This window comes from Mauremys mutica, chromosome 2 (assembly GCF_020497125.1).
Source record: "Mauremys mutica isolate MM-2020 ecotype Southern chromosome 2, ASM2049712v1, whole genome shotgun sequence".
Lineage (NCBI taxonomy): Eukaryota > Metazoa > Chordata > Testudines > Geoemydidae > Mauremys > Mauremys mutica.
In genome coordinates this window covers 255,571,928-255,596,968 of record NC_059073.1, presented here as the reverse complement: position 1 = coordinate 255,596,968, position 25,041 = coordinate 255,571,928, and the positions used below count along the sequence as shown (strand labels likewise).

General features: G+C 40.4%; 1 protein-coding gene across 1 annotated transcript in view; it reads left to right on the top strand.

Annotated features, from left to right (window-relative positions):
* Window positions 1-25,041, top strand: part of CUBN (cubilin) — a 215,549-nt gene that overhangs the window by 37,191 nt on the left and 153,317 nt on the right. Inside the window, exons 18-26 of the mRNA XM_045006661.1 lie at window positions 2,413-2,569; window positions 3,430-3,608; window positions 4,268-4,430; window positions 4,730-4,946; window positions 5,918-6,048; window positions 16,566-16,752; window positions 21,114-21,274; window positions 22,264-22,445; window positions 23,124-23,280. Coding sequence (XP_044862596.1) covers window positions 2,413-2,569; window positions 3,430-3,608; window positions 4,268-4,430; window positions 4,730-4,946; window positions 5,918-6,048; window positions 16,566-16,752; window positions 21,114-21,274; window positions 22,264-22,445; window positions 23,124-23,280 — 1,534 coding nt within the window. The remainder of the gene's footprint in view (window positions 1-2,412; window positions 2,570-3,429; window positions 3,609-4,267; window positions 4,431-4,729; window positions 4,947-5,917; window positions 6,049-16,565; window positions 16,753-21,113; window positions 21,275-22,263; window positions 22,446-23,123; window positions 23,281-25,041) is intronic.

Below are 25,041 nucleotides of genomic sequence, written 5' to 3'. Positions count from 1 at the left end.
TCAAAGCTGTGTGGTTTTGTCAAGTTCTGCCCCCCCCCAAACCCATCCCCAAAAAATAGTTTTGTGGGCTCTAAAATATTCTCTCATAGGCATCTGTAGTAAAGGTTAAACTAGGGAGCTGGCTTTGGACTTTTAAATTATTACTTTAAAATCAGTTTTTTGACAACTGTTTTCTCGCTTTGAAAAGACCCAGAGGCTCATGTGCTCTGATGATAACAGGAAATCTGTGCAATTGCTATAGACACAGACACAGCTCATCCTTTCTGCTAGGGGGGATGTTTAGTCTCTGATTAAGGAAGCAGGAGCCTGAATCCCTGGAACTTCAGTATTTTAGAGAGAAACTAGACACAATATGTTTCTCAGTTAAGGAAGAATGTGTTGTAGCACAGCAAAGTCAGAGATAACTTGTTAGAAATGCCAGCTCCTTGTGAGATCAAATCAATTGGCTATGGTGCCCTGTTATCTTTGTTGCTGCTTGACTGAATTCTCATCTGTCTTTAAATACCAATCAATGCTTTCAGCACTGTTGGGAAAAACCAGTAAAGGAGAAGTATCAATTTACCTGAATTATGGTTCTGAAAATGTTCTCAATTCACCTTCTAAACATTCTGGCCTAAATTCTAATCTGAGTGTCACCAGTGTAAATCCAGAATAACTCCACTGGCTTACACTGAACTCTCTGGAAGGTCACAATGATTGCCAAGGAGCAGAAAGCCACACAGACAGCTGGAGATCACCAAAGCTCAGCAGCAGTGCAGCCATCTGGTTTCACCTCGCCATATATAGAGCCAGCATAGGGCTCTGTGCCATCCGCCATTCTCCTCCCATCCCAGGCCATGGTGTAAGGACGTGAAGGGGGGAAACTGAGGATGGTTGGAGTACTGCTGTGTCCTGGTATCATGACCTGTTCAACACTATTGTCTCTACAGCCCTTTTACCCCTCCAATCTTCCTCCCAGGACACTTGCCTGTAAATACTGGGTGATCTTGGCTGCTTTTCTTAACTATTAGAGGGCTCTGTAGATCTCTTCAAACCCACCAACTGACTATGCCTACAACTTCTGGGTTTGAAAATCCACTACACTTTTATTTAGCCAGATTAAACATGACATAAACCAAACAATTGCTTTCAGTAACCCGTCTACCTCTTACTCCACTAGGGACAGCCTCATCTTCTAACAGCCCAACAGCACTTCCCTTCCTGATCACAGTCTAGCTCTCCAACTCCCTCTGTGATCCTGCTCCCTCTTTCCTCAGTAGACAATGGACAACCCTCAAATTTTCCCAAAATTCCAAACGAGCAGTCTGGGTTGAGCTTCCATCCAGGAGTCCAATCTCTGTGCACCAAGCAGCATATATTATTTTTGGTCTTGATCCCACACATTCCTCCTTGTACAATTTCACTTAACATTTTTCCATATCAAACAATTTAAAGGAACATAATCCCTTCTCCAGACCTTCTCATCCCCAGTGGATGCTTCTTAGCTGTTGCAACTAAGTGCAATTTAGAGCAGCCCTAGCTGCTCCAGGTACAGAACTGGTGCTGCTGAGAAAATGGTCTTTTGTTTTCACCAGTATCTTTGTCTTCAAATCTGCTGCCAATTCATGAGGCAATCAGTGGAGTAAATATCTCCCTTGATTAGTGAGTTGATTAATGAGATTCAAGCCTAGTGGCAATGCAAGGGTTAAAAGCAGACAGTGATTCCCTGGTGTACCCTGGTGTACCATCTCTTTAATTCTAACACCTTGAACTTTTCAGATAAAATAATGAGATGGCACCAGTGTAACCGTTATTACTGACACTGGAATGTAGAACTGCACCCCTCATTAGTTATGCGTCTGCCTGGGTGGTCTTATGGCAATCCTTGTGGAGAACTCCCACTGAAGTCAGTAGAAACTCCATGTACAGAGCAGGGAATGTATTTGTAATTTTAAATAGGGGAGACAATTAGAAGAAAATTAAAAATTTTAAAAAAACCCTCTATTTTTAGGCAGGAATTTCATGCCATGTAAATATTTAATAACCATTAACAGTCAGGACATTGCTTTTACCTCTCCAAAGATGGCTCTTTGGGCAGCATACAGCTTAGCCTCAGGTTGAGGCTTTGGTTCACAGACAAGCCTCCCATCTATTGGATCAACAGTATTTTCGTTTGCCTTGGAAGTCTCCTAAGCAAATACTGACCTGGCACTCCTTATATTGGGAGACCTTACATGATCATATGGCTGTGAGAGCTTCCCTTTTGTTTACATTATTGTAACAACACTTGGCAGCACTTTTTTATTACTGAAGCTTAATGACAAAACAAATGACGTGCTATTTAGGGGTTTAAAATTGATGCTGGTTTTATGGATGCATAAAAATATTGAGTTACGGTTTTATTAGTTATTTTATTTTATTTTTGCTGATTAGGTTCGAGATGGTGACTCCGAAATGTCTTCTATCATCAACAAATTCTGCAATAGCACATTTCATTCTCCAATCACTTCCTCTAGCAACAGCCTGTGGATCAAATTTAAGTCAGATGTTTCTGTGCAAAGGGCTAGCTTCAGAGCAATTTATGAAGTTGGTAAGAGAAACTGGTGACCTCTAGATTGGGGACCTTATAGCATTTGTATATGACTTAATTCCCATCTTAACTCCCCACATTGTACTTAGGTTTTGCTGCACATTTTTTACATATGATATCATACTATTCTGAGATCTCGACCTCCCTGTTCTTCACTTGATCTGCATCTTTGACACAAAAACACTATGCCATATATCAGTTAAGATTGATCTGCCCATAATATTCCTAAGACAAAACTTTAAAAGCAAGGAAATGAAAAGTTGAGACATCTATCAATACATTTATTGATTTATTGATAGAAATGCTTAAAAGTGGGCACCCTTAACATAACTTAAAATACATGCTGTATAGCCTCAATTTTTCTCTGCAACAGTAGACCACTCATCACTAGCACAAGCACCAAATACGGCAGATAATGAATAACCTTACTTCTGCCCTGTAAATTTGTCCACTTTCAACACTCCTTTTTCCAGACTCACCACCAACGGATGAGACATGGACCACTCCTCTCCTGTTGTGTGCCATCCCCTTCCCTCATCCCTTCTGCACGAGTCTGTGAAACCAAATACAGTCAAATCTGGGGAAGGAGACAAATGTGTATTTTCACTTGGCGTTTTCATGGACATGATTTCACTGCTGTTCCACATTCAGTTATGCAGGTTTAGGTTTAGTCACATAATAGCGACTTTTTAAACAAACAGCCCCCTCTTAAACCTATCTGAAATATCCACAATAGATGGAAATGTGTGTTTTCAATGGTTATTTTCTCCCCCCCCCCCAAATGACATTTAATCTACAGCCCAATATACATTCCTTGTAAACCTTCGTCCCAGCTGCTAACACTTAATTTTTCATTGCAGCCTGTGGGGGTGTATTGTCTGGAGAGGGTGTTATTCGTTCCCCATACTATCCCAGGGCTTTCCCTCATCAGAAGACCTGTGAGTGGATCATCTTCCAGCCAGAAGACAATGCAGTGATTCTTAATTTTATCGATTTTGGCATTCGAAATATCACTACCTGTGACTCAGATTATGTGGAGGTAAAGCATATTCATACATACTTATTGTGAATTACAAACAAATATCATATGCACGCCTCCGTCATGTACCTATGTCTGTCAATAAGCAAACATGTGGGTGAATAGGTAGTTAGGTACATAAACACCGATTTCATTGGACAAATGAAATATTTTCCTGACTCACTAGGTGAGCCAACCTTCTTCTTTTGAATGTTGCTTTGATAACATGACCTTTCTCCATCTATATTTTCTATAATAAGAGCTATCATTGATGCATAACTATATCTGGATAGATAAGGCCTGATTCTCCACTCCTTGTATCCCATGTGCTACCTACTGGTGAAGAGCTCCAGGCAGCTGGAATGCCAGCTTTACTCCATCTGATTCCTTTATGCCAGAAGAATTTTCAGCTGCACCTTCACAGCAGCTTTAAGGCCACTGTGCTGGTGACACAAATGTATATTAAAGTTGGATCGGATCTGACCTGCTGAATAGTTTAATGAGGTGGATGAGCCACTGTCTTCTCCATGGTGGCTTTTAATCTTTTAGCTCTTCCTACTTGTTTCCAAGACTATTTTGTACTGTTTGTGCGCGTTGAGTCAATTCATCTACATTTTATAACTACTTAGCAGTAATAAAAACAAGTTTTCATGGGCTGTTTTGAATACATTGTCTTTCAGGTCAGAGATGGCAGCAGCACAGATTCTCCTCTTTTGGCGAAATACTGTGGCACAGATATACCTTCAGCAGTGCAGTCCACATGGAATTATCTCTATGTCAAATTCAGAGTCTCTTCTGCTACAAATCTTGGGTTCATGGCTGAATACCGGCCATTAGATAGAGGTAAGAGTTGAGATCTTTCACCCTCTGTCTATTGGTCCTCTATGTCCTTGTATATTACCAATTCAAATTGATGAGCAAAGGAAAACCATGTATTGTAATCAGTGGGATGTCAAGTTGTATGACAACAAAGCAGGAGACCTCATTTGTGAAAGAAACAATCCTTTCAAAAAAATCTGAAAGAGATGATGAAAGAAAAAGAATCATGTTTTTAATTTTCAGAAACAATTAACTGATTTTGTAAGTGTCATCTTCTGAAAACATTATTTTAGTTAACACATTGTTGTTTTAAATCTTTCTAGCATGTGGGGAGACTCTCACTGGGCCAGAAGGAACCATTACAAGTCCTGGTCATCCAATCATCTACCCACATGGTGTTAAATGTGCATGGACTATCTCAGTGCAGCCTGGGCACCTTATCCGCCTGACGTTCACATCATTTAACTTGGAGTTTGATTACAATTGCACCAAAGACTATCTTGAAGTATATGACAATGGTACTATGACAAGGCTTGGAAGGTGAATATGCCTATCTAATCTATTTAATCTACCTACCTACACAGCTACCCACAAAGCTGTCTTCTTTGTGCTCCTCAGTGGATCTGTTCCTTTGGTATCAAGGTGTTCAACCATAGGTTCATTTTACTGAAAGCAGCTAAAGATTTGTATTATTCAGGCCAACAGCAACAATCATTCCATTTAACATAGTAAAGGCAAGGTTTAGGAGGGCTAGTGTTTTTCCTAAGTCTTTTATTGAGCCAAGGGATGTGAACTATTGAGTGAGAAATTAACTTTTCTGTAAGGGATGGCAATCTCATGTGCAGATTTTCACATCTGCCATTGCCTAGCAATAGAATTTCATGTATGTTTTTTAAGGTCATGGTAACAGGTTTAAATCCACTTTTAATATTATTTCTTCCTTTGGGATGCAGGGAAGGAAATAATTTTTAATACCAAGTAGCAGAAGCAGAATAGGTGAAAATTGGGTACCCGAATAAACAAAAAGTTAGGCTATAACATGGGCTAAATCTTAGACTTTATAGTTTCATATTATTTATTGATCAATTTACAATGCCTCCTCGTGTGTGTTTATATCAGTGAATAAAATGATTGCACTGCAGATTTTTATTTTCTTACAAAAGGTAACATATTTTTATACTCCCATAACTCAAGAACAACTAAACTGGTTTGGGTCAAAATTTCAAATACAAATTTGGGCTGAGGCCAAAAGATGAAAAATGTCATCCTTCCAGTAGTTGGAAAATAAGGAGCAAGTGAATATGGGATTATAATGGAGATTATTTCATCATATTAGCTAGTCTTTTTGGAAGATTAATCAGATGGGGACCAATCTATCTCCCTCTAAAGTCAACAGAAAATGACCCAGCTACAGGCTTCTGGGGACCATTGAATACTTTTCTATTAATCTAGATACAATAGAATATTGATATAGGTACTCAATACATGGTATCTCTTTTGACTTTTTATAGGTATTGTGGAAGATCAATTCCACCATCACTCACCAGCAGTGGCAACATAATGATGCTGTACTTTGTGACAAATCACAACGTTGCCTCTGAGGGGTTCTCAGCTAATTATAGCTCAATGAATGCTTCCACAGGTAATACAGAAGTGTGTGCATTATGCAGATTATTCCTGTCAAGCCTTAATTGTAAACTCACATTACAAAAACAAGACACATTTCGTTATTTTAATTACCAGAATCCCTGCTGCCTCCTCCACCCATCTTTATTTACAGCTTGGTTCACTGGCCTTTATTCTAGCTGTGGAGGATGAGCCAGGCAGAAAGCAATGTCTCTAGGCAACACCAGTGGTTTCTGTAATCACTGACATGGCAGGACTGCATAGGGTAGTTAGGAATATTATTTTCTGAAGTGACATAGGAGCAGAAGTCTCATCGACATTCAACTGACTGTGCGGGGGTTTTTTTTTGTCCCAAGCAAACCTAACAGGAACAGGAGTGCTTATCACAGGTATAAAGGTACCAGGTGCTGGAGTGACATCCTGGAGAATGAAGTAGGACAGATGCAGCATGGCAGTGAAAGTTCAAGCCTCCTCTCATTGCCCTGCAGGAGAAGTCTGTTCCAGAGTAGTCACCTTCTAGGGAGCAAAGTCAATCTCCAAGCCCTTCATTCCTCGACTGCTCCCAACCTTTGAGCAATACCAAAAGCCCTGGTTAGTGTGCAGGGTTTCTGTGATGTGTACGTCTGCCTGACCCTTTGGACAGTGCTAAAACCACCATGCCCATATCAGAGGTCACCTACAAGTATTCAGAAGGTAGCAACTTTGTTATCACTGACCTGAGCTGTATTTGAACCAGCAACGTCAAGGTGAAATGCTATATGCTAACGCTACACTCGTTATTAATCCTATCACCGCTAATCCCTGCCCCATGGAAATGCAGTTCTGTTTTAGTTATTAAATATCCTTGCTGACTCAGTGTGCACTGGTGATACACCGCCTAGCCTGTCTATTACTAAGGGCTAGTCTACACTTACCAGCCGGGTCGACGCGGTGAGTTCGACTTCTCGGAGTTCGAACTATCGCGTCTAATCTGGATGCGATAGTTCGAACTCCGGAAGCGCCGCGGTCGACTCCGGTACTCCACCACTGCAAAAGGCGGTGGCGGAGTCGACCTTGGAGCCGCGGACTTCGATTCCACGGCGTCTGGACGGGTGAGTAGTTCGAACTAGGGTACTTCGAATTCAGCTACGCTATTCACGTAGCTGAACTTGCGTACCCTAGTTCGACCCCCACCCTTAGTGTAGACCTGCCCTAAGTGTGGGAGTGTAGGATCCTGAAATCAGTCATTCAGTGTTCTTTAAATGTTCCTCCACATTTAGGTGGGGATCTTGCTTGCTAACCAACCTTCTTACTGCTGGCACTGAAGCAAGACCCTGGCAAAAAGCACTGCTTTTGGCTGGGCTGGTTTGGAGTGGCTGGCACAAGAGTAGCAGGAAGTAGTGGGTTTCAGCTGCTTCGAGATCTCCAAACGGGCAGGGGCAGTTACAGCCAGTGGAGAAGCAGATCCCAGACAATGTGTGAGATACAGACTGTACTGTGCGACCACGTGTGGTCCCCTTATGCAAGGAAGGAAATGGTCTGACTGTGTCTATAGCTGCCCCCCCGTGTGCAAAGTTTTAGTTTGAGTGAAATATTTTAATCAAAGAGCATTAAAAAAGGAAAAGTGCAATAACTCTTCTTGCCAAGGTTTAGTTCCGTGTTTGTTTTCAGTAATTAGTTTGGTATAAGCAGAAGCCTCATTAAAGGCCCGATTCTGACACCTTTACTCACTTTCAGTAGAGCAGATTCATGTGCATAATCCCATTGTTGTGGTTTTATTATTTCTGTTACAGTTGAGTTTGGAGGCCCCAGTCAGGGTTGGGGGCTCCATTGTGCTAAGTTCTATGCAACACAGAGTAGGGCCCTGTAGAGCTCACGGGCAACAGAAAAGACCCAAGAGTGCATGTAGCGAACAGTGGAAAGAGGCAAGGGTGGAGGAATGAGGGGAATAGTAATTAGAACATGTATCCGCATGGGTCATCTGTGTGCACAGCCAGATGGTTTTCAGTTGGGGTTTGTTGTATGTGTGCTGTATTTTTAATGAGATAAATATCAAAAGTCCGTAGCAGTCATCCCTGTAGCTATATGTGCTGCTGTATTTGACATAAATGTAGATCCCATAGTAGAATAATGCCTGTAACTGCTCATTTACTGTTCCTCAGCAGAACAGCTGTTAGCGTGTTTAAGAATTGTGTCTTGATTTTAAATAAATAAAAAAATAAATAGCTGCCCATTCTCCTTTGTTTTAGATTCTGAGCAAAATATCCACTCTCCCAGCCACAGCTCAGGCATTCTGACTGTTACTTCATCTCTTGGGAATGTGTGTGGGGGTCTGGTGGAGATTTTGCTTCCTGCCATTGCTTTTGCTTTACCTCCAGTTAGCGTCTACTTCCAAATGATCAGTTTTCTCAGCTGCCTTCATTCATACATTAGTTATCTGGCATGGAGAGAGGAAAAATCATTAGCAATTAAGATTTAATGGGAAACATCCCAGCTAGGAACCTACTATCAGTCTGAAACTAATGTAGGAACAGATTTATACAGCTTTTCTCTCTCTAAGAAAAACCTTATAGTATGAAAACTTTCTGGGTTTTTACTAACCCAGAAATCATGAAACCTTTCCTCTTATTTTGAAACAATACGTTGTTATTGTAAACTCTCCCTCCATTTTGTTAGGCTGCTGCTACAGCTGCTGGACTATCAGCATCAGCATGTTAAAATAAAACAGTCTATTGGCATATGTTTGCAGGGTCAACCATGCTTTTGTGTAAGTGACTCTATTGGAGGTTAATATGACACTTTCTCCTCCACCCCGTTTCACAGACTGTTACATTTAACTGATGGCCTTTTACAATAACATGAACATTTTCTGAACAGAACAGCTACTTGTCATGACTCTGTACTCTCGTAGTTTTTCTCATCCCTTTCCGACTGCTCTTTCAGCAGCTGCTCCTGCTCAGACAGTTTCTGTTCTCAGCTCTATTCACATCTTCTATGTTCTATCCCTGGGCAAACTTACTGGTGAGCTCATGGCTTCTGTATCATCTCCTAATTACCTTGGCCCTTCGGTCCAGTTTCACATCTACAACTATCTGCCTGCCATCTTCACCTCCATGTCCCTCCACCATCTTAAATTCAACAAGAAGGAAACTGGATTTCTTCTCTTTCAGCCCAAACTCTGCCATATGTGTCACTATTAACAACAGTAACACGATCACCCAGACTCACAGCCACAGTCTCATATTCGACTCCTCTATCTTTTTCCCCATCACAAAGCCTACCAAACTTGTCACTTCTTCCCTTTAACATCTATAAAACCCACACTGGCTTTGGGATTGGACTCTCATCTGGTGCTTTGTCTGAACTGACTTTTCATGTCTGATTTAGATTATAAACCCATGGGGGCAGGGACCATCTCATCTTTTACATTTATACAGTGCCAAGCAAACTGACAATGCTTAATTAAATCAACATTTTCAGAAGCGTTCATAGTCATTTGGTATGTCTTGGTTTGGAGTTCTCAACTAGAGATTCTTAGGCCCTGATTTTCAGACTGAGGAACTGCCATCTCTGATTGTGGGTCCACAGCACCTCTGAAAATTAATCTCTAGGTGTCTCATAGTGGGTGCCCCAAAATCAAGAGACAATTATTTGTCCTCTTACGAAAATTTGGCTACATATAAATCAGAATAATCTAATGCAGCAGTTCTCAAACTGTGGGTCATGACCCCAAAGTGGGCCACGACCCCATTTTAATGGGGTCACCAGGGCTGGCTTGAACTTGCTGGGGCCCAGGGCTGATGCCGAAGGCTGAGCCCCACCACCCAAGGCCGAAGCCTGAGGATTTCAGCCCTGCGTGTTGGGACTCAGGTTACAGGCCCCCCGCCTGGGGCTGAAGCCTTTGGGCTTCAGCTTTGCACCCCACCTGGGTCAGTGGGGCCTGGGTGGGCTCAGGCTTCGGTCCCCCCTCCTGGAGTCGTGTAATAATTTTTATTGTAAGAAGAGGGTCGCAGTGCAATGAAGTTTGAGAAGCTCTCATCTAATGAAAACTTAAACCGAAGTTGATAGAGGAGAATAGGAATGGACTCTTACAGTTTGAACTACCAGATGATAAATGATAGCCCCCTACAAGTTTCAAAAAAGCTTTTACAAACAAAAAGGCAGATTTAAAATGTCCTTTTGCAAAGGGCAGGAATTCTTCCTTCCCCGGAGGGCATCCAGGATTCAGTGAGTGCTGCAGCATGCGGCAAATTCCTATAATTTGTGTCTGCACCAATATTCATCTGCTGGTGCTGTAGTAGCAAGGGCTTAGTTTGACCAACAAAAGCGAGCTAATTCAGAGGGAGATGGGCAGTTCTAAGGGAAGTTGCAGCATTCTAGGGAGCCCTTTTCTATTTAATATTTATAACGACTAGAGATAGGTGACCACGGTTGGATGAAATAAGAACTAACTAAAATTGTCACCAAAAATTGAAACCATACCTGAACCACTTTGGAGGTCTGAACATGTATGGCAACTTCTTCTCCCCCATGTCCCCCACAGTTTATATTACACTATGTACATGTCTTGGCTTAAGCTGGGGCTTCATGCAGAACTATCACAAAAGAGCTAATGCTCCCTGTTTAATCTGACCTAAACTTGGAAATATAATTTCCAGAACAATTTGTTTTTTCAGCTCAACTACTACAGTTTTGATAAGTATGGACAAGCATCAGATCACTATCAAAACTTTTGGCTGTTTATCTGAACCAAACCAATTCTCTAAACCTCCTAACATTGGCTGTCTGTTAATAATAACCCCTTAGAAAACTGAAACTAAAATCTGTTTCCTTATAAAGATACTTTTTTGTTCTTTGCACACACAAAATATTACTGTAAATTTGCTCATGAATGCTGAGCTGCTGATGTTCATTTTTAATCTTAGAACAAAGAACTCTGAAGCTGCCTTGGTGTAAAAGAAATACACACATACACATGCTGAATTAGGGGGACTTAGCTAACAGATGCAATTACCCACTCCCATCAAATTATATCAAATGTTAAGTCTTCTATCTTTAAGATTGATATTCATTTCATACCTATCCAATTATGCATGGGCAGTATGTACTTATATCTGAGAAAAGAAGAGGATATATACTAGTGCTGTGGATTTTTTGAAGTCTAACACATTTTTTTTCCTGCTAAGAAAATGTGGTTCTAATCATGTTTCTTGTGCAACAAATATCTCCCATACTTTTTCAGCTACAATTTTTGAGCCAGCTGCATTGTAATCATTATCAGAACAGGCCAAAGTAGTTCTGGTTTATATTAGATGTTCCAATGGGAAGACTAGAAGAGTAGTGGCCTTAAATTATTCTAGAGAGACTGAGCTATTGAAAAGATTAACAATGTTATCATATAAAAGGGAACAAATATGAGAGAAAAGGCACTTTCATGTAAAATAAAACTTCCTTTTTGCATCTTTATAGCGTAGGGAAGAGTGTTTTTGTTGGCATGTATTATTTGTGATATATTTATTATTAGTTCTGATAACACGGCCCTAGAATAACAGCAGGCGGAACCTTGATACCATCAGTATAAGTTATAGTTCTGGTCAAAAAAGCAAACAAAAGACTGAAATATGTAGCCTGGGGCATGGGACGCTATCTGGAAAGTTTGTGAGCTAGTGGGATAAGCATACCAGATAGTAGGAACATGAGTGCTATTTGGCCAGCCAAATACCACTTGAGTAATAGTCAGCTGTTGAACATGTGCCTTGTTCATTGGAACTGTCTTGCCCTAGCAACAGAACCTGGGCTTTCCCTCTACTATATTACTCGAGTCATCTATTTGACTGTCAGGGAAATGGTCTCATAGGAAACAAGCTGATATTTGGATAGAAGTTTAGAGTCTAGTGCCCAAATGAAAAGGACCTCTGAATGTGGTGAAGGCTATATAAATATCAGCATAGATAGACAGACAGATAGAATCTGAATATCAGCCTCTTTTTCCATCTCTGCTGGCTAAACCACATTTAGATAACATGGTCTTGATCCCAAATGAAATCATGGCCAAACTCTCAAAGGGTTCACTCCTTACTGGGGACAGAGGGCTTGGCACCTTGCAGGATCCAGCCGTAGCCATTACTGGGAACAGGATTGGGCCCTGTATATGTACTTAATTATCCTTTGTTTATTCACAAATACTTGTTCTGTTTTTAGTCAAAGAAGGTTACATTTCAGTCTCTCCTTTGTGGAGCTTTAGCTAGTCGCTCTTAGCAAGAGCTTTTATCAGGTTTTTGTGCCAGTTGCTTTCTGGATGGAAATTTTGTTCCAAATTCCATATTTGACATACATATTCCACATTCCTCCCATCTGGGGAATGATGGGAGTGACTCTGACTATCGTTTGAGATTTCTCAGCTTCTGTAGGACTAAGAGAAGAAGGCACTGAGTGATTAGAGAGGCCAGAGTTAAAGGAGGTGGTAGCTGGACAGTATAATATTGGTAGCTGGACAGTCTAACTTTGGTTGAACTGTGGTGCTGGTACACGTGTTTTATGAAAACCATTCGCTTACTGACAATCCAGCCTGAGGCTGGCAAGGGCGGGGCATTACTTTTCGTCAGATTAATTTGTATCTGCCGACCTTGTTATCTGCCATCAAATGTGAGCTATTCAAACCGAAATGAATCTGTATGAAAAGAAAATATGGCTTCAGACTCCTGTCAGCACCCTCATCTCTAGCATTAACATTTCCTTCCTTAGTTTCATTGTATTGCTTCTTTTCTTACTATTATCTGAGATTGTGAATAATTCCTTTCCTTAAATTTTCCCTTTTACCTGGAAGGTATTTATAGAGTATGATCATGAACAATCTCAGCACCACTTCTTTTCTTTTCTATACTTTTTGGGTCAAATATTGCTTTCAGCTAGACTCGTGAAACCCCATGGGCTTCAGAAAGGCTGCACAAGTATAACCAAAGAGAAAATGTAGACATGTAGGTCTAACTTTCTAGTTGATAGCATAGTGTAAATTCAACTCTAAGATAACATTTCAATGGACTTTATCAGTAATTCCAATTGGGGGATGAGAGGGATGGACCTTTTCCCCTGCTGAGCGGGCAAAGATGGGAATTGAATGTTGTATATGACAGATATACATGGAGAAGTCAAGGAGAGATGGAGATTCAGTTTAAATTGCTGTGGCTAGTGTTTCTGAATAACGGGGTTGAAACACTCTACAAAGGACCGTTGTTCTCCTTCTCATCCCTCAGCTGTGGTTGGTAAAAATTAAGTCAGTTAATGCCTGCCAGCAGCAGGCTCTTGAGCGCAGATGTGCTTTATCTACTGCCTGTGGAGAGGAATACACTTCATGTAGAGAGGTGGCTTATTTTTCTTCTTTGTAAATATGCCTAACGTGACACAAGGAGCTAAGTGTTAGGGAATCTGTGTTCTTTTTTTGGCAGCGTAAGATCAAACTAAAAGAAAAATCACAATTTTACCGATGATTTAATACTCTGAGTTTTGCTTTGGATTAATAAGCATAATGGCAACCAATGAATATCCCTTTATTGGAACAGACAGTAACATAATTTTCTGAGCTGTGCATGGCTGCATGAGAAAGAAACATGAAACCTAACTTTTTTATTAGTATTCATATTGCCAATGTTGTACTAGGTTGCAGTGGTTTACAGCCTTTTCTAGCAGAGAAAACATTAACTTTGTACTGAAATCAGAACCAGATTTAATGGGTTTCGAAAACCTCCCACACTGGCAAAGAAAGATGTGTGATCATTCTGGACAAATACCCTTTTCTTCTTTCTTTAGTGAACTTCAGTAGTATATTTAAAATGAACGGGAATACATATTTTCCCAGTCTTTTATTAATTTCATCATGGCATCAGGCATTCCGAAACTTGGCAAAGGGTCCAGAGTTCCTCTTTCTTGCTTGCTTACCTAATACTTTTTCATTAGTATTGCAAACGGAAGCTAGCACATTTCAAAAAAATCTGACTTTTTGATGTTGTGTTAGTGAGGTGATTGCAAAAGATGAGTACCCATTCTTCGCTGAAACCAGAATAATGTGAACAATAGTAGTTGTGCTGGCTGATGCACATGTAAGTAAGTGAGGCCATTCGGCACATTTGCTCTTTTTATTATCTTTATAGCAGTGTATCCTAAATGTGTTCTTGGCTCTATGTAGTTGTAGCTGGAGGACTGACATGGGTGAGACAGTTACTGTAAGATCTGTCATGTTTCTTCTTCAATCTTTGAGTTCTGGTGCAAAATGTGGACCAAAAAATAACTTCCGGTGTGGATCGCCACCCAGGTTTGAAAATGGATTCCTTTCAGGGAAGCAAACATTAGTGACGCAGGGAAACAGGAACATCTCCCTGGAAGGACTGCAGTGGTTGCTCTTAAAAGGGCTGGTTAATATTCACACTGCAAATTACATCATAACATAACCATTTTAATACTCTCCAGACTAGAACCTGGCATTCATGGTCTTAGCCCTTGAATGAAGGTACAACTGCAATGTTGCCAGTCCCAAGCACTCAGAAATCATGAGCCAGGCCCAAATAATCGTGACACTGGCCTAAACATTTTGAGGGTTTGGGGTTTTTTTGCCTTTTGGGTTTTGAGCCTTTAGGATGCACTTGATTCACATTTTTGAGCTTCTGTCTACAACATGAGGGCTAGAAACGTACTTTATAAAATCAGCTGACTTTAAGATCGGAGGCTTGAAGAAAAATGCCAAATATCATGAGATTCATGATAAAATAATGAAAGTTGGTAACACTTGTGAGGGTATTGCACATTGGACTGATCTAATACGAGAGATTTCATTGAAGGTGACCATACTTGACCTTAAAATTACATGCATGCATTTCAGCATGTTTATGGAAGTGACAGTTTTTCTAAATGACACATAAGTGAAATGAAAGAAATGGCATGTGTACAGTAATGCCATCAAGGCAGCATTTGCCATCTCACCTACTGAGTAGAACAAAGTGTTCATAGTACTTCTCTTAAAGTAGCTATTTGTACTGAATGTGAGCCATGTAAAAAGATGTGCATGTCATATTTCTGATCACATAAGTTAGCTTTTCATTTGATGAGAGGTTGGTAGAGTAAATCATAGCAGCAAGAAGAGTAAAGAGGGCTAGCACAGTATTGGATTGAAGCAAGAGTTCAATATTGTACTGTCGTTTAGAAAGTATTAGTTAGATCACATTTGGCATAGTTAATCTTTCTAGATAATTAAAACACAGAGGGTATTTTTCACTTTTTATCCCTCAGATTGGTCATAGGTTTTTTGCTCTCTTTTGACATAAGTAATATTTCAGAAAGTTAAATATGCACATTTCAAAAGGTTTTAAGAAGTTAAATGTTATAATTATTAAATTCATAAGAGCAGAATGGTGGTCCTGCTATTCCAGATATGAAAGGCCTGTGGCTTGCATCAGTTCTTACACTACTATGTAAAGTATAGGGCATTAAACTGTAGCAGTAGTTTGTTACAAACTAGGTTTCAGAGGTCTGTTAAGGCCTGGTGAAATGGTTAAAGTTAGTCATTGCATTCTACTCTCTGCTTAGGCTGTACGTTGTACATGTAACCATGATGACTACATATGAAACATTCCATGAAATCTATCATGCATGCCATTACTCTTATATTCTGTCCTACAGCAAGAGTTTGAACTTTTGTAGAGCCTTTGCTCTCTCTTTTTGCAGAGGTTCTCTCAAATCCCCTCATTTCTCCATCCCATTTTCCACCTCATGCCAAGGCTCAGTGTCATGGTTGCCCTCTTGTTGGTCCAGGAGGGATGGATGTAACTCATTCTAGAACTGTACCTTGGAGAGAACAGCTGGGTCCTGGCATTAAGGGATTTTATGCTTTCCTGCAGTTAGAATGTGACCAGTCAGGTGCCCCTTCATGACTTAGGTAAACAGAAAAAGTATGTTAGAAAGGAAAATCAACATTGCTCCTAATTTAGTCCAATGGAGGCCACCTGAGAGCAATGTGAGATGTTCTCTTCACTCAGGGAGTGAATGCACAGTAGCTTTCTAAGCCTCTGTTGCTCAGACGTTCAGGACTCAAAGGCAGCACATTGTGCTGACTGTAGATCATCAAGGTAGCCATTACAGTGTCCTTTTTTACTGTCTACCAGTGTTAGATCAAAGCCCGTTTAGCAACTAGAAATACTTAACCCTCCACCACAACACACATACCACCACCACCTCTGCCTTTGTATGCACATTGATTAAAGAAAGTTTTACTTAAACAATCAACGTGTCAAATCAAGTACAATAAATCCCTTACACATCTTGGATTCTGTTTTTGGTTTGATGGGTTACTTTAAATTGGGAGCTCCATCAATAAGATTTTTCCAAGATAAGTTACAATATAGAGTAGATCAGGATGTTTGGTCTCCTGTCTGTCAGAAATAGATATTTATTTTTAATTAAATATGTGCTTTAAACTGTTTCATAACCAACAGACATCTTTGGAATGGAGCTTTGTGGTTGATGTATCTTCAAGTCACTGTGTGCTCTGCTTCTTTCTTTTAAAAGTATGCTCCCATCAATACACTGATGCCACTGGTGTGCTGACATCTCCAAACTACCCCAGAAACTACCCTGTCAAGACAGAGTGCATATACAGGATCAGAGTGGAAACCAACAAACAGATTGTGCTGCACTTCACCAACTTCACCTTGGAAGGGAATAAGTTTTGTTCAATGGATTATGTGGAAATCAGGCAAGCCCATTTAGTTCTATTATCCTCATTACTGATCGCAACCAAGGGAAGGAAGTAGAATCAATTTAGGCTGAACAAGAAACTGTAGCCTGAAATGTACCTGGAACTGGCAAGAAAGGGTTTGATAGTGAACTAGAAATAAAACCTTGTTGCTCCCTCCTTCCTATTCCATTCTTATGTTTCCTACCTGTGATGGTCCTGGATAAATTCCAGCTGTCAGGGTAAGTGAATGGATTCTTGTGGGGCTTGTCAATTCCTCAGCAGAAGGACCATCTCTTTTTGTACAGGTTGGGGAGAGGCACTATTAGTGAAAGAAAGCATAGAGTCAGATAAATTAAAAATCTTAAATGAATCAAAGTGAATCATTGAATCTCTATGGATAGAAATTCCATGCTTGAACAATAAGATATAGCAGTAGGAATCTACTACTGACCACCTGACCAGAACGGTGATAGTGACTGTAAAATGCACAGGGAGGTTAGAGTGGCTTCATTTCAACTATCCTCATATTGGGTATATGTCACCTCAGGACAGGATGCAGAGGTAAAATTTCTTCACACCACAAATGACTGCTTTATGGCGCAATTAGTCCTGGAACCCACAAAGAGAGAGGCTGTTCTTGATTTTGTCCTACGTGGAGCATAGGATCTGGTCCAGGAGCTGGATATAGCTGAACTGCTTGGTAATAGTGACCATGATGTAATTATATTTAACATCTGTGTAGGGGGAAAATGCTAAAGAAACCCACCACAGTAGCATTTAATTTAAAAAAGAGGGACTACAGAAAAATGAGGAAGCTAAACAGAAATTAAAAGGGACAGTCACAAAGGTTAAATACCTGCAAACTATTTTTAAAACACTGTAATAGAGGCACAAACTAACATATACCCCCAAATAATAATAATAAAAAAAACAGTAAGAGGACCAAAAAAATGCCAGCTATGCTAAACAGCAGAATAAAAGAGGTAGAGAGTGTCAAAAAGGCGTCTTTTAAAAATTGGAAGTGAAATCCTAATGAGGAAAATAGAAAGCAGCTTAAACTCTGGCAAGTCAAGTGTAAAAGTATAATAAGGTAGGCCAAGAAAGAATTAGAAGAAGAACTAGCTAAGGACACAAAAACTAACAGTAATTTTTTAAGTAGATCAGAAGCAGCAAGCCTACCAAACAATCTGCGGGGCTACTGGATGACGAGGTGCTAAAGGGGCACACAAGGAAAACGAGGCTATTGCAGAGAAGCTAAATGATGTCTTTGCATCAGTCTTCACTACAGAGGATGTGGGGGAGATCCCTACACCCAAGCCATTCCTTTTAGGTGACAGATCTGAAGAACTGTCCCAGATTGAGATGTCGATAGAGGAGGTTTTGGAACAAATTGATAAATTAAAGAGTAATAAGTCACCAGGAACTCAGACAGGAAATGGCAGAACTACTAACTGTGGTATGTAACCTATATTTAAATCAGACTCTGTACCAGATGACTGGAAAGTAGCTAATGTAACACCTATTTTTTAAAAAAGACTCCAGAGGCAATTCTGGCAATTACAGCCCGGTAAGCTTAACTTTAGTACCAGACAAATTGGTTGAAACTATAGTAAACAACAGAATTATCAGACACAGATGAACACGATATGTTGAGGAAGAGTCAACATGGCTTTTATAAAGGGAAATCATGCCTCACAAATCTATTAGAATTCTTTGAGGAAATCAACAACCATGTAGACTAGAGTGATTCAGCTGATATAATGTATTTTGACTTTCAGAAAGCCTTTGACAAGGTCCCACACCAAAGGCTTTTAAGCAAAGAAAGCTGTCATGGGATAAGAGGGAAGGTCCTCTCATGAATCAGTAATTGGTTAAAATATAGGAAGCAAAGGGTCCATTTTCACAATGGAGAAAGGTAAATACCAGGGTCCAACAAGGATCTGTACTGAGACCTGTGCTGTTCAACATATTCATAAATGATCTGGAAGATTGGGGGCGGGGGGTGAACAATAAGGTGGCACAATTGAAGACATACAAAATTACACAAGCTGGTTAATTTCAAAGTTGACTGTGAAGAGTTACAAAGGGATCTCACTAAACTGGGTGACAAAACGGCAGATTAAATTCCATGTTGATAAATGCAAAGGGATGCATGCTAATCCCATGTATGCATGTTAATGATGGGTTCTAATTCAGCAGTTACCACTCAAGAACGAGATCTTGGTGTCATCATGGATAGTTCTCTGAAAACATTTGCTCAATATGCAGTGGCTGTCCAAAAAGCATTAGGAAAGGAATAGATAATAAAATAGAAAATGTCATAATGACACTGTATAAATCCATGGTACACCCACACCTTGAATACTGTGTGCAGTTCTGGTCACCCCATCTTAAAAAAGTTACATTAGAATTGTTAAAGGTGTAAAGAAAGGCAATGAAAATGATTACAGATATGGTACAGCTTCCATATGAGGAGAGATTAAAAAGACAGGAACTGTTCCGTTTAGAAAAGAGTTGACTCAGGACAGATGATAGAGGTCTATAAAACCATGAATGGTGTGGAGAAAGTGAATAGGGAAGCATTATTTACCCCTTTACATAACACAAGGACAAGGGGTCACCCAATGGAATTAATAGGCAGCAGGTTTAAAACAAACAAAAGGAAGAGTTTCTTCACACGACACACAGTCAAAATGTGGAAGTCAGTGCCATGGAATGTTGTGAAGGCCAAAAGTATAAATGGATTCAATAAAGAATTAGATAAATTCATGGAGAATAGGTCCATCAATGGCTATTAGCCAAGATGGTCAGAGACGCAACCCCATGCTCTGGTGTCCCTAAATCTCCAACTGCCAGAAGCATCTGGCACTGGCCTCTGTCAGAGACAGGATACTGGACTAGTAAGACAATTGGTCTCACCCCTTATGGCTGTTCTTATGTAGCACAGTTGCATGTTTTGTAAAGCATTGTGTGCACTTACATATTTAAGCACTATAAATAGTTACTGCTCCGAAGAGTAGAGCTGAGTGCATTGTTACCCTTGATTCTGCTGAGCATTGTAATCCACTGCACATCAATTGTACTGTTCTCCCTCAGTGACAGTACACTGGTGGCATCATGAAGACATTGAAAACATTGATAATTAAGTTTTTGAGTGGTCCAGATCCTTAGCTGGTGTAAATCTGCATAGCTCCATTGACTTGAATGGAGTTATGCAGAGTGTTATTGCAAGTATTTTGACTTCAGTGGACCTATATAATTTTATTCCATCTGAGGGTCTGGCCCAGTTTCTGGGCTGATGTAATCTTTAATATTACAGTAAATTGGTAGTTAGGAGGAAATATTAAAATTGAGCCGACGGGGATGTGGGTCAGAGGAGGCATTTTCACAGTTCAGAAACCACAACAACCTGAGACATCAGATAGTTGTTTAAGTCTTCCTCAGTGGGGTAAGAGGGGAGAACAGACCTTCTATCATAACAAGGCTAAACCAAATGTTTTAACAAAAACAAGTAGAAACAGGATTTCTCTCTTTAAAATATGGCTCTACTTTGGCGGCGACATATTAAAATGGCACCTCGGGGTTTTTTTTAAAATCCTCTGTGTGTGTGTGTGTGTGTGTGCGCGCGCGTGCGCACGCAGAAATATAACTATCCTGAAGACCAACATGTTCAGGAGGTACAACAAAGCATTACACGTTCACCATGATTGCAAAATTAGGGGGTGCCAGCACCAGCTAAGCACAGGGTCAGAAACGTTAGCTGTGGAATCATCTCTGGAGGCCAGAGCAAATCATCTAAAAATAAGATTCAACCCATCTGTTCGGAGATATAGGCAGGCTAATTTAGGCTTTTGTTGCTTTATAGAGGACAGACATGATGACCCTGATGCTTTACCCTCATTGCTTCCCCATGCAGCTTGGAAGATCCCAGAGATGCTTCTTTGGCTCTGTTAGGATGTTGAGATGTTTTGAATCTGTACTGGAATGAAATTGTTGAGATTTATGCCCTACTTTTGAAGGTATTTAGGCATTGCTGCTCTCAGTGTTGCACCACTTAATTTAACTTAAGATTTTGGGCCCTAAATCTCATTTCCAAAAGGGATTTAGGAACCTAAATCTCATCAGCTCTCAATGGAATTTTGGCTTTTGAAATGAGAGAGGTTCCTAAACCATTTAGGCCTTGCGATGCTGAGTGCAGCAACATCTAAATACCTTCAAAAGCTGGGCCAAAGTGCTTGCAAGTGGTTTGTGAGTAGTTGATTAAGACGTCTTGCACCCTTCAGCTAAAGACAAAGCTGAAGGAATCCCAGGAGACATTTCATTTGCTCTTCTCACTCTTTACCTGTTTGGCCCAAGACTTTTCTTCTGTTTCATTCTAGAGATGGAGGCTATGAAACATCACCAGTCCTTGGAAAGTACTGTGGTTCAACTCTGCCTCCTGTAATCATCTCCCATAGTAACAGGCTATGGATAAAATTTGTAAGTGATGTATACGGCACAAGAACTGGATTTTCAGCTTACTGGGATGGTACCACAACAGGTAAAATGAGAATGCCAAGGGTGGAACTATTTGACCAGTTTCCTTGCTAGATATTTTATCCTTTTTCTCTGTGAAGTTTTCCATCTCGCTGCACCTAACTGCATCCTGAATCCCTTTTAAATACTTTCCCCCAAACTTAACTGATTAGTGGCAACACAAGTTCAAGCAGTTTCGAACAGGGATCTATATTTCCTGTTCTTGGGTAAATAAGGGCTTTTCTCCAAGTGATTTATGATAGCACCATATTCTAGTTTATATTTTAACTTCCCCTGTATCCTTTGTTTCTGTGCTTGTTAGGAAATTAATGGTGCTAAGAGAAGAGGAGCCGAGATACAGCCTGGGAAGGCAGCGGAGCAGGATTTAGTATTAGAACAGCAGAGTAGGAGATAAGACTCCTGGGTTCTGTTGCTGTCTCTGTCCCTGACTTACTATGAGACATTTGGTGAATCATTTACCCTTTCATGTCTTCAGGTCACTATTTGTATAGTAATGGCTATCTCAAAGGAATGCTGCTAGGATTAATTAGCTAATAGTCATAAAATGCTTTAAGATCCCCAGAGAAACATGCTATCGAAGTGCAGTTATTATTGTGTATTTGCTATTTTCTGTCACATAATTATGGCAAGAAAGAAGGGAAAGTATGAGGATAAACCTAAAGTCCCTTTAAAAAGAGCTATAAACTCATTGCCATGGCATCAGTAACCATGGAAAGTCTCATGCTAATGGATGTAATACATTCATTAGCAGATGATTTGTACTTTTGCTGAAGTGTAATTCCAGCAGGACATGTCTCTTGCCTGAGGTTAGAATTTTCCCAAGGGGCTCTAAAGTCTGTATAATCCGGTCAGGTAGCCCCCTGCTGTGAAGCATTTCATTGGGTAAAGGAGAGTTACAGTAGCAGAGTAGAGAACTAAGCATAAAATCTCTTTATGGGAGAGAGACTGGTGAGGTTTAATGCAGTTAATTATGGTTCTCTTTGTTCTTTTCAGGCTGTGGTGGGACCCTCACAACTTCATCTGGCATGTTCATGTCTCCCAACTATCCCATGCCTTACTACCACAATTCAGAATGCTACTGGTTGTTGAAGTCAAGCCGAGGCAGCCCATTTGAAATCCAGTTTAAACAGTTCCACTTGGAGTTTCATCCAAAATGCAGCTCTGATTACCTTGCTGTATGTACAGTCTCTCTCTCTTCCTCAGATTAGGGTGACCATAAAGCAAGTGTGAAAAATCGGGACAGGATGTGGGGGGTAATAGGAGCCTATATAAGAAAAAGACCCAAAAATCAGGACTGTCCCTATAAAATCGGGACATCTGATCACCCTACCTCAGATAGGGGTATAGGTGCTGGAACTAGGGGTGCAGGGCATGCTGCAGCGCCTCCTGACTTGAAGTGGTTTCCATTATATCCAGGGTTTACAGTTGGTTCAGTGGTTCTCAGCACCTGCACTGGGGGAGGGAGCACAGTGTGAGTGCCTATGTACAGAGACAGAGAGATTCATACCAAGTGACCAGTTCTAAAGTAGGAAAATTCCATCCTGAATGCCACCTCTAAAGTTATGGAGAGGATTTATCTTGGGACAGAGGAGGATACAGGATGTGTGTGTGTATGTGTGTGTGTGTGTATGTGTGTGTGTGAGAGAGAGAGAGAGATTTAAGAGCAAATTGAAATGTCACTTCAGAAAGTTTGTCCCTTTATACTGTTTTTCCATATATAGCTTTCCGCATAAAATGTGATAGCTTCGTTATCCTTTACTTTACATATGAGAGATCAGTTACATGTGTTAAGTTTAATAATTTTCACTACTATCATCATCCCTCAAGATTTTTATCTCTCTCTTTATTCAAAGGTATATGATGGCAACAGTAGCAGTGCTAAGATGCTGGGTAAATTTTGTGGGAATCAGATACCAGAGTCAATTCACTCCACCAGGGATACTTTATATGTGAAACTAAGGACAGATGGTCATCTTGAAGGTAGAGGTTTCCTTGCTGAGTACAAGCAGAGTAAGTATGAACAAGAAGAGTGAGAGCGGCAAGTCGCTAGAATGCCAGTATTGGTTCTACAAACTTCTTATTGTATCCCCTGATCTCATTTGTGAGCAGAATTGTCTTCCAGGAAAGATTGTGCATGTATTGTATTATTTGGCTAGATTTTCTGGTCTGCTAGGGCCACAGCACATAGTGCACTTAAAATGGACAGAGATAGCTAGTTTCGAATCCCAACATAAGAGAATGTCTCCTGATGGAAAGCAAGTAGAGTTGGCTCTGCTGCCACCTACGTCTGCTGCCCCTTCTACTCTTTCATTAAGGACTGAATGTGTGTGAGGGTCTGTGTCAGGGCCATTCCAGGGCTGGTGCGTGGATGAGAGGGACACGGTGGAACAGTGTGCTGCTATTCCTGATCTTCCATTGGTGTAGGGTTCAGACATTTTGCCAATGGTGGAAGATAAATTAGCCCCTTTGCTGCTGTAATTTCTGCTGGGGCTAGGTGGATGAAGATCAAGGAGCCACAACCAGGTCCTTTTGGCCCCCTTCAAATGTAACGGGGAATCTGGTCCATAGGTTTTAGTAAAGCCCATCTGGAACATTTCTGAGAGCTTCATTTTTCAAAGCATTTGTTGCAAAAGACACATTTTTTAATTTCTTTGCAAAAGAATTCTTCTCCTGGAAGTACCTGAAAGTGTTGAAGTTCTGCAGAGAGCAGAATACCAACATTTGGAGGTGCCATTTCCACAAATCAATGTGCTCGGCTTGTTACAATATACGCACAACAAAAAGAAATCAGTTCCTTTTATACTTATTTTTATTGGCATTAAAGAATGAACCAATGTATTTTTAAACAAAGTCGTCACTAAATCTTGGGAAGGGGGGAAGGAGCGGTTAGTAGTCTGAAAGAGAATATGAATGGTATCTAGGTTTTTGGATTTAAAATATTTTTCTGTTTTGTGCCATACTCTATATAATACTTTCATAGCTGGTACTTATCTTTTAAATTGTAAATCATGCAGAATTCTGGATTTTCTCCATAATCTTGAATATTGTCCCAATATTTAATTTTCTTCTTGCACAATACATTATGTGCCATATGGATTAGGTAAACTTTTGATATGTCACTAAGTATAAACAGCATTACAGTTAATCTCTGAATATCCTGAAGATGACATGTCATCTTGAGAGGACTTGTAGGTTTAAATAGAGGGCTGTAGCTGGGAATTCCTCTGGGTTTGAATTACAGTAAATGATTATACCCCACTGTTTCTAATCATAACTTTTGAAAAGCCAAGGATATTCAAGTTCAGTTTGTATTTGTGTGGTGCATTTTTTTTAACTTTGACTGGCTCAGTCATCCCTTAAAGGAATCCCACAGTCTTGCAGCATATTCTTTACATGCCACAAAGTAAGACTCTTGATTAGAAAAAGCCTTGTAGCTACGTCCTTTTAAAGAGGACAGTCATGAGATTCTCTAATCACTGCTGGGGAGTCCGCTTGTGACTGCATCTGTGGAAGAATTCTGCCTGGTCTGATGCCCCCTTCAGTCACTCATTTATTCTGTGGCCCTTCTCATACTCCAGTAGTAACAGTGCTTCCCCTTCATGACTCAGGGTTCTCCCTCTTTGTGGCTTTTTCTCCTTCCAGGATATCAAAGTCTCTCTGGGCCAGTTGACTGGGTATTGTCCCTGGCTATCTTCCAATTCAAGGCTATGCCACTTTCCCAGTGACTGGAAAGGGAGTCTGGTCCCACCTTCTACTCCGGGTTCCAACTCA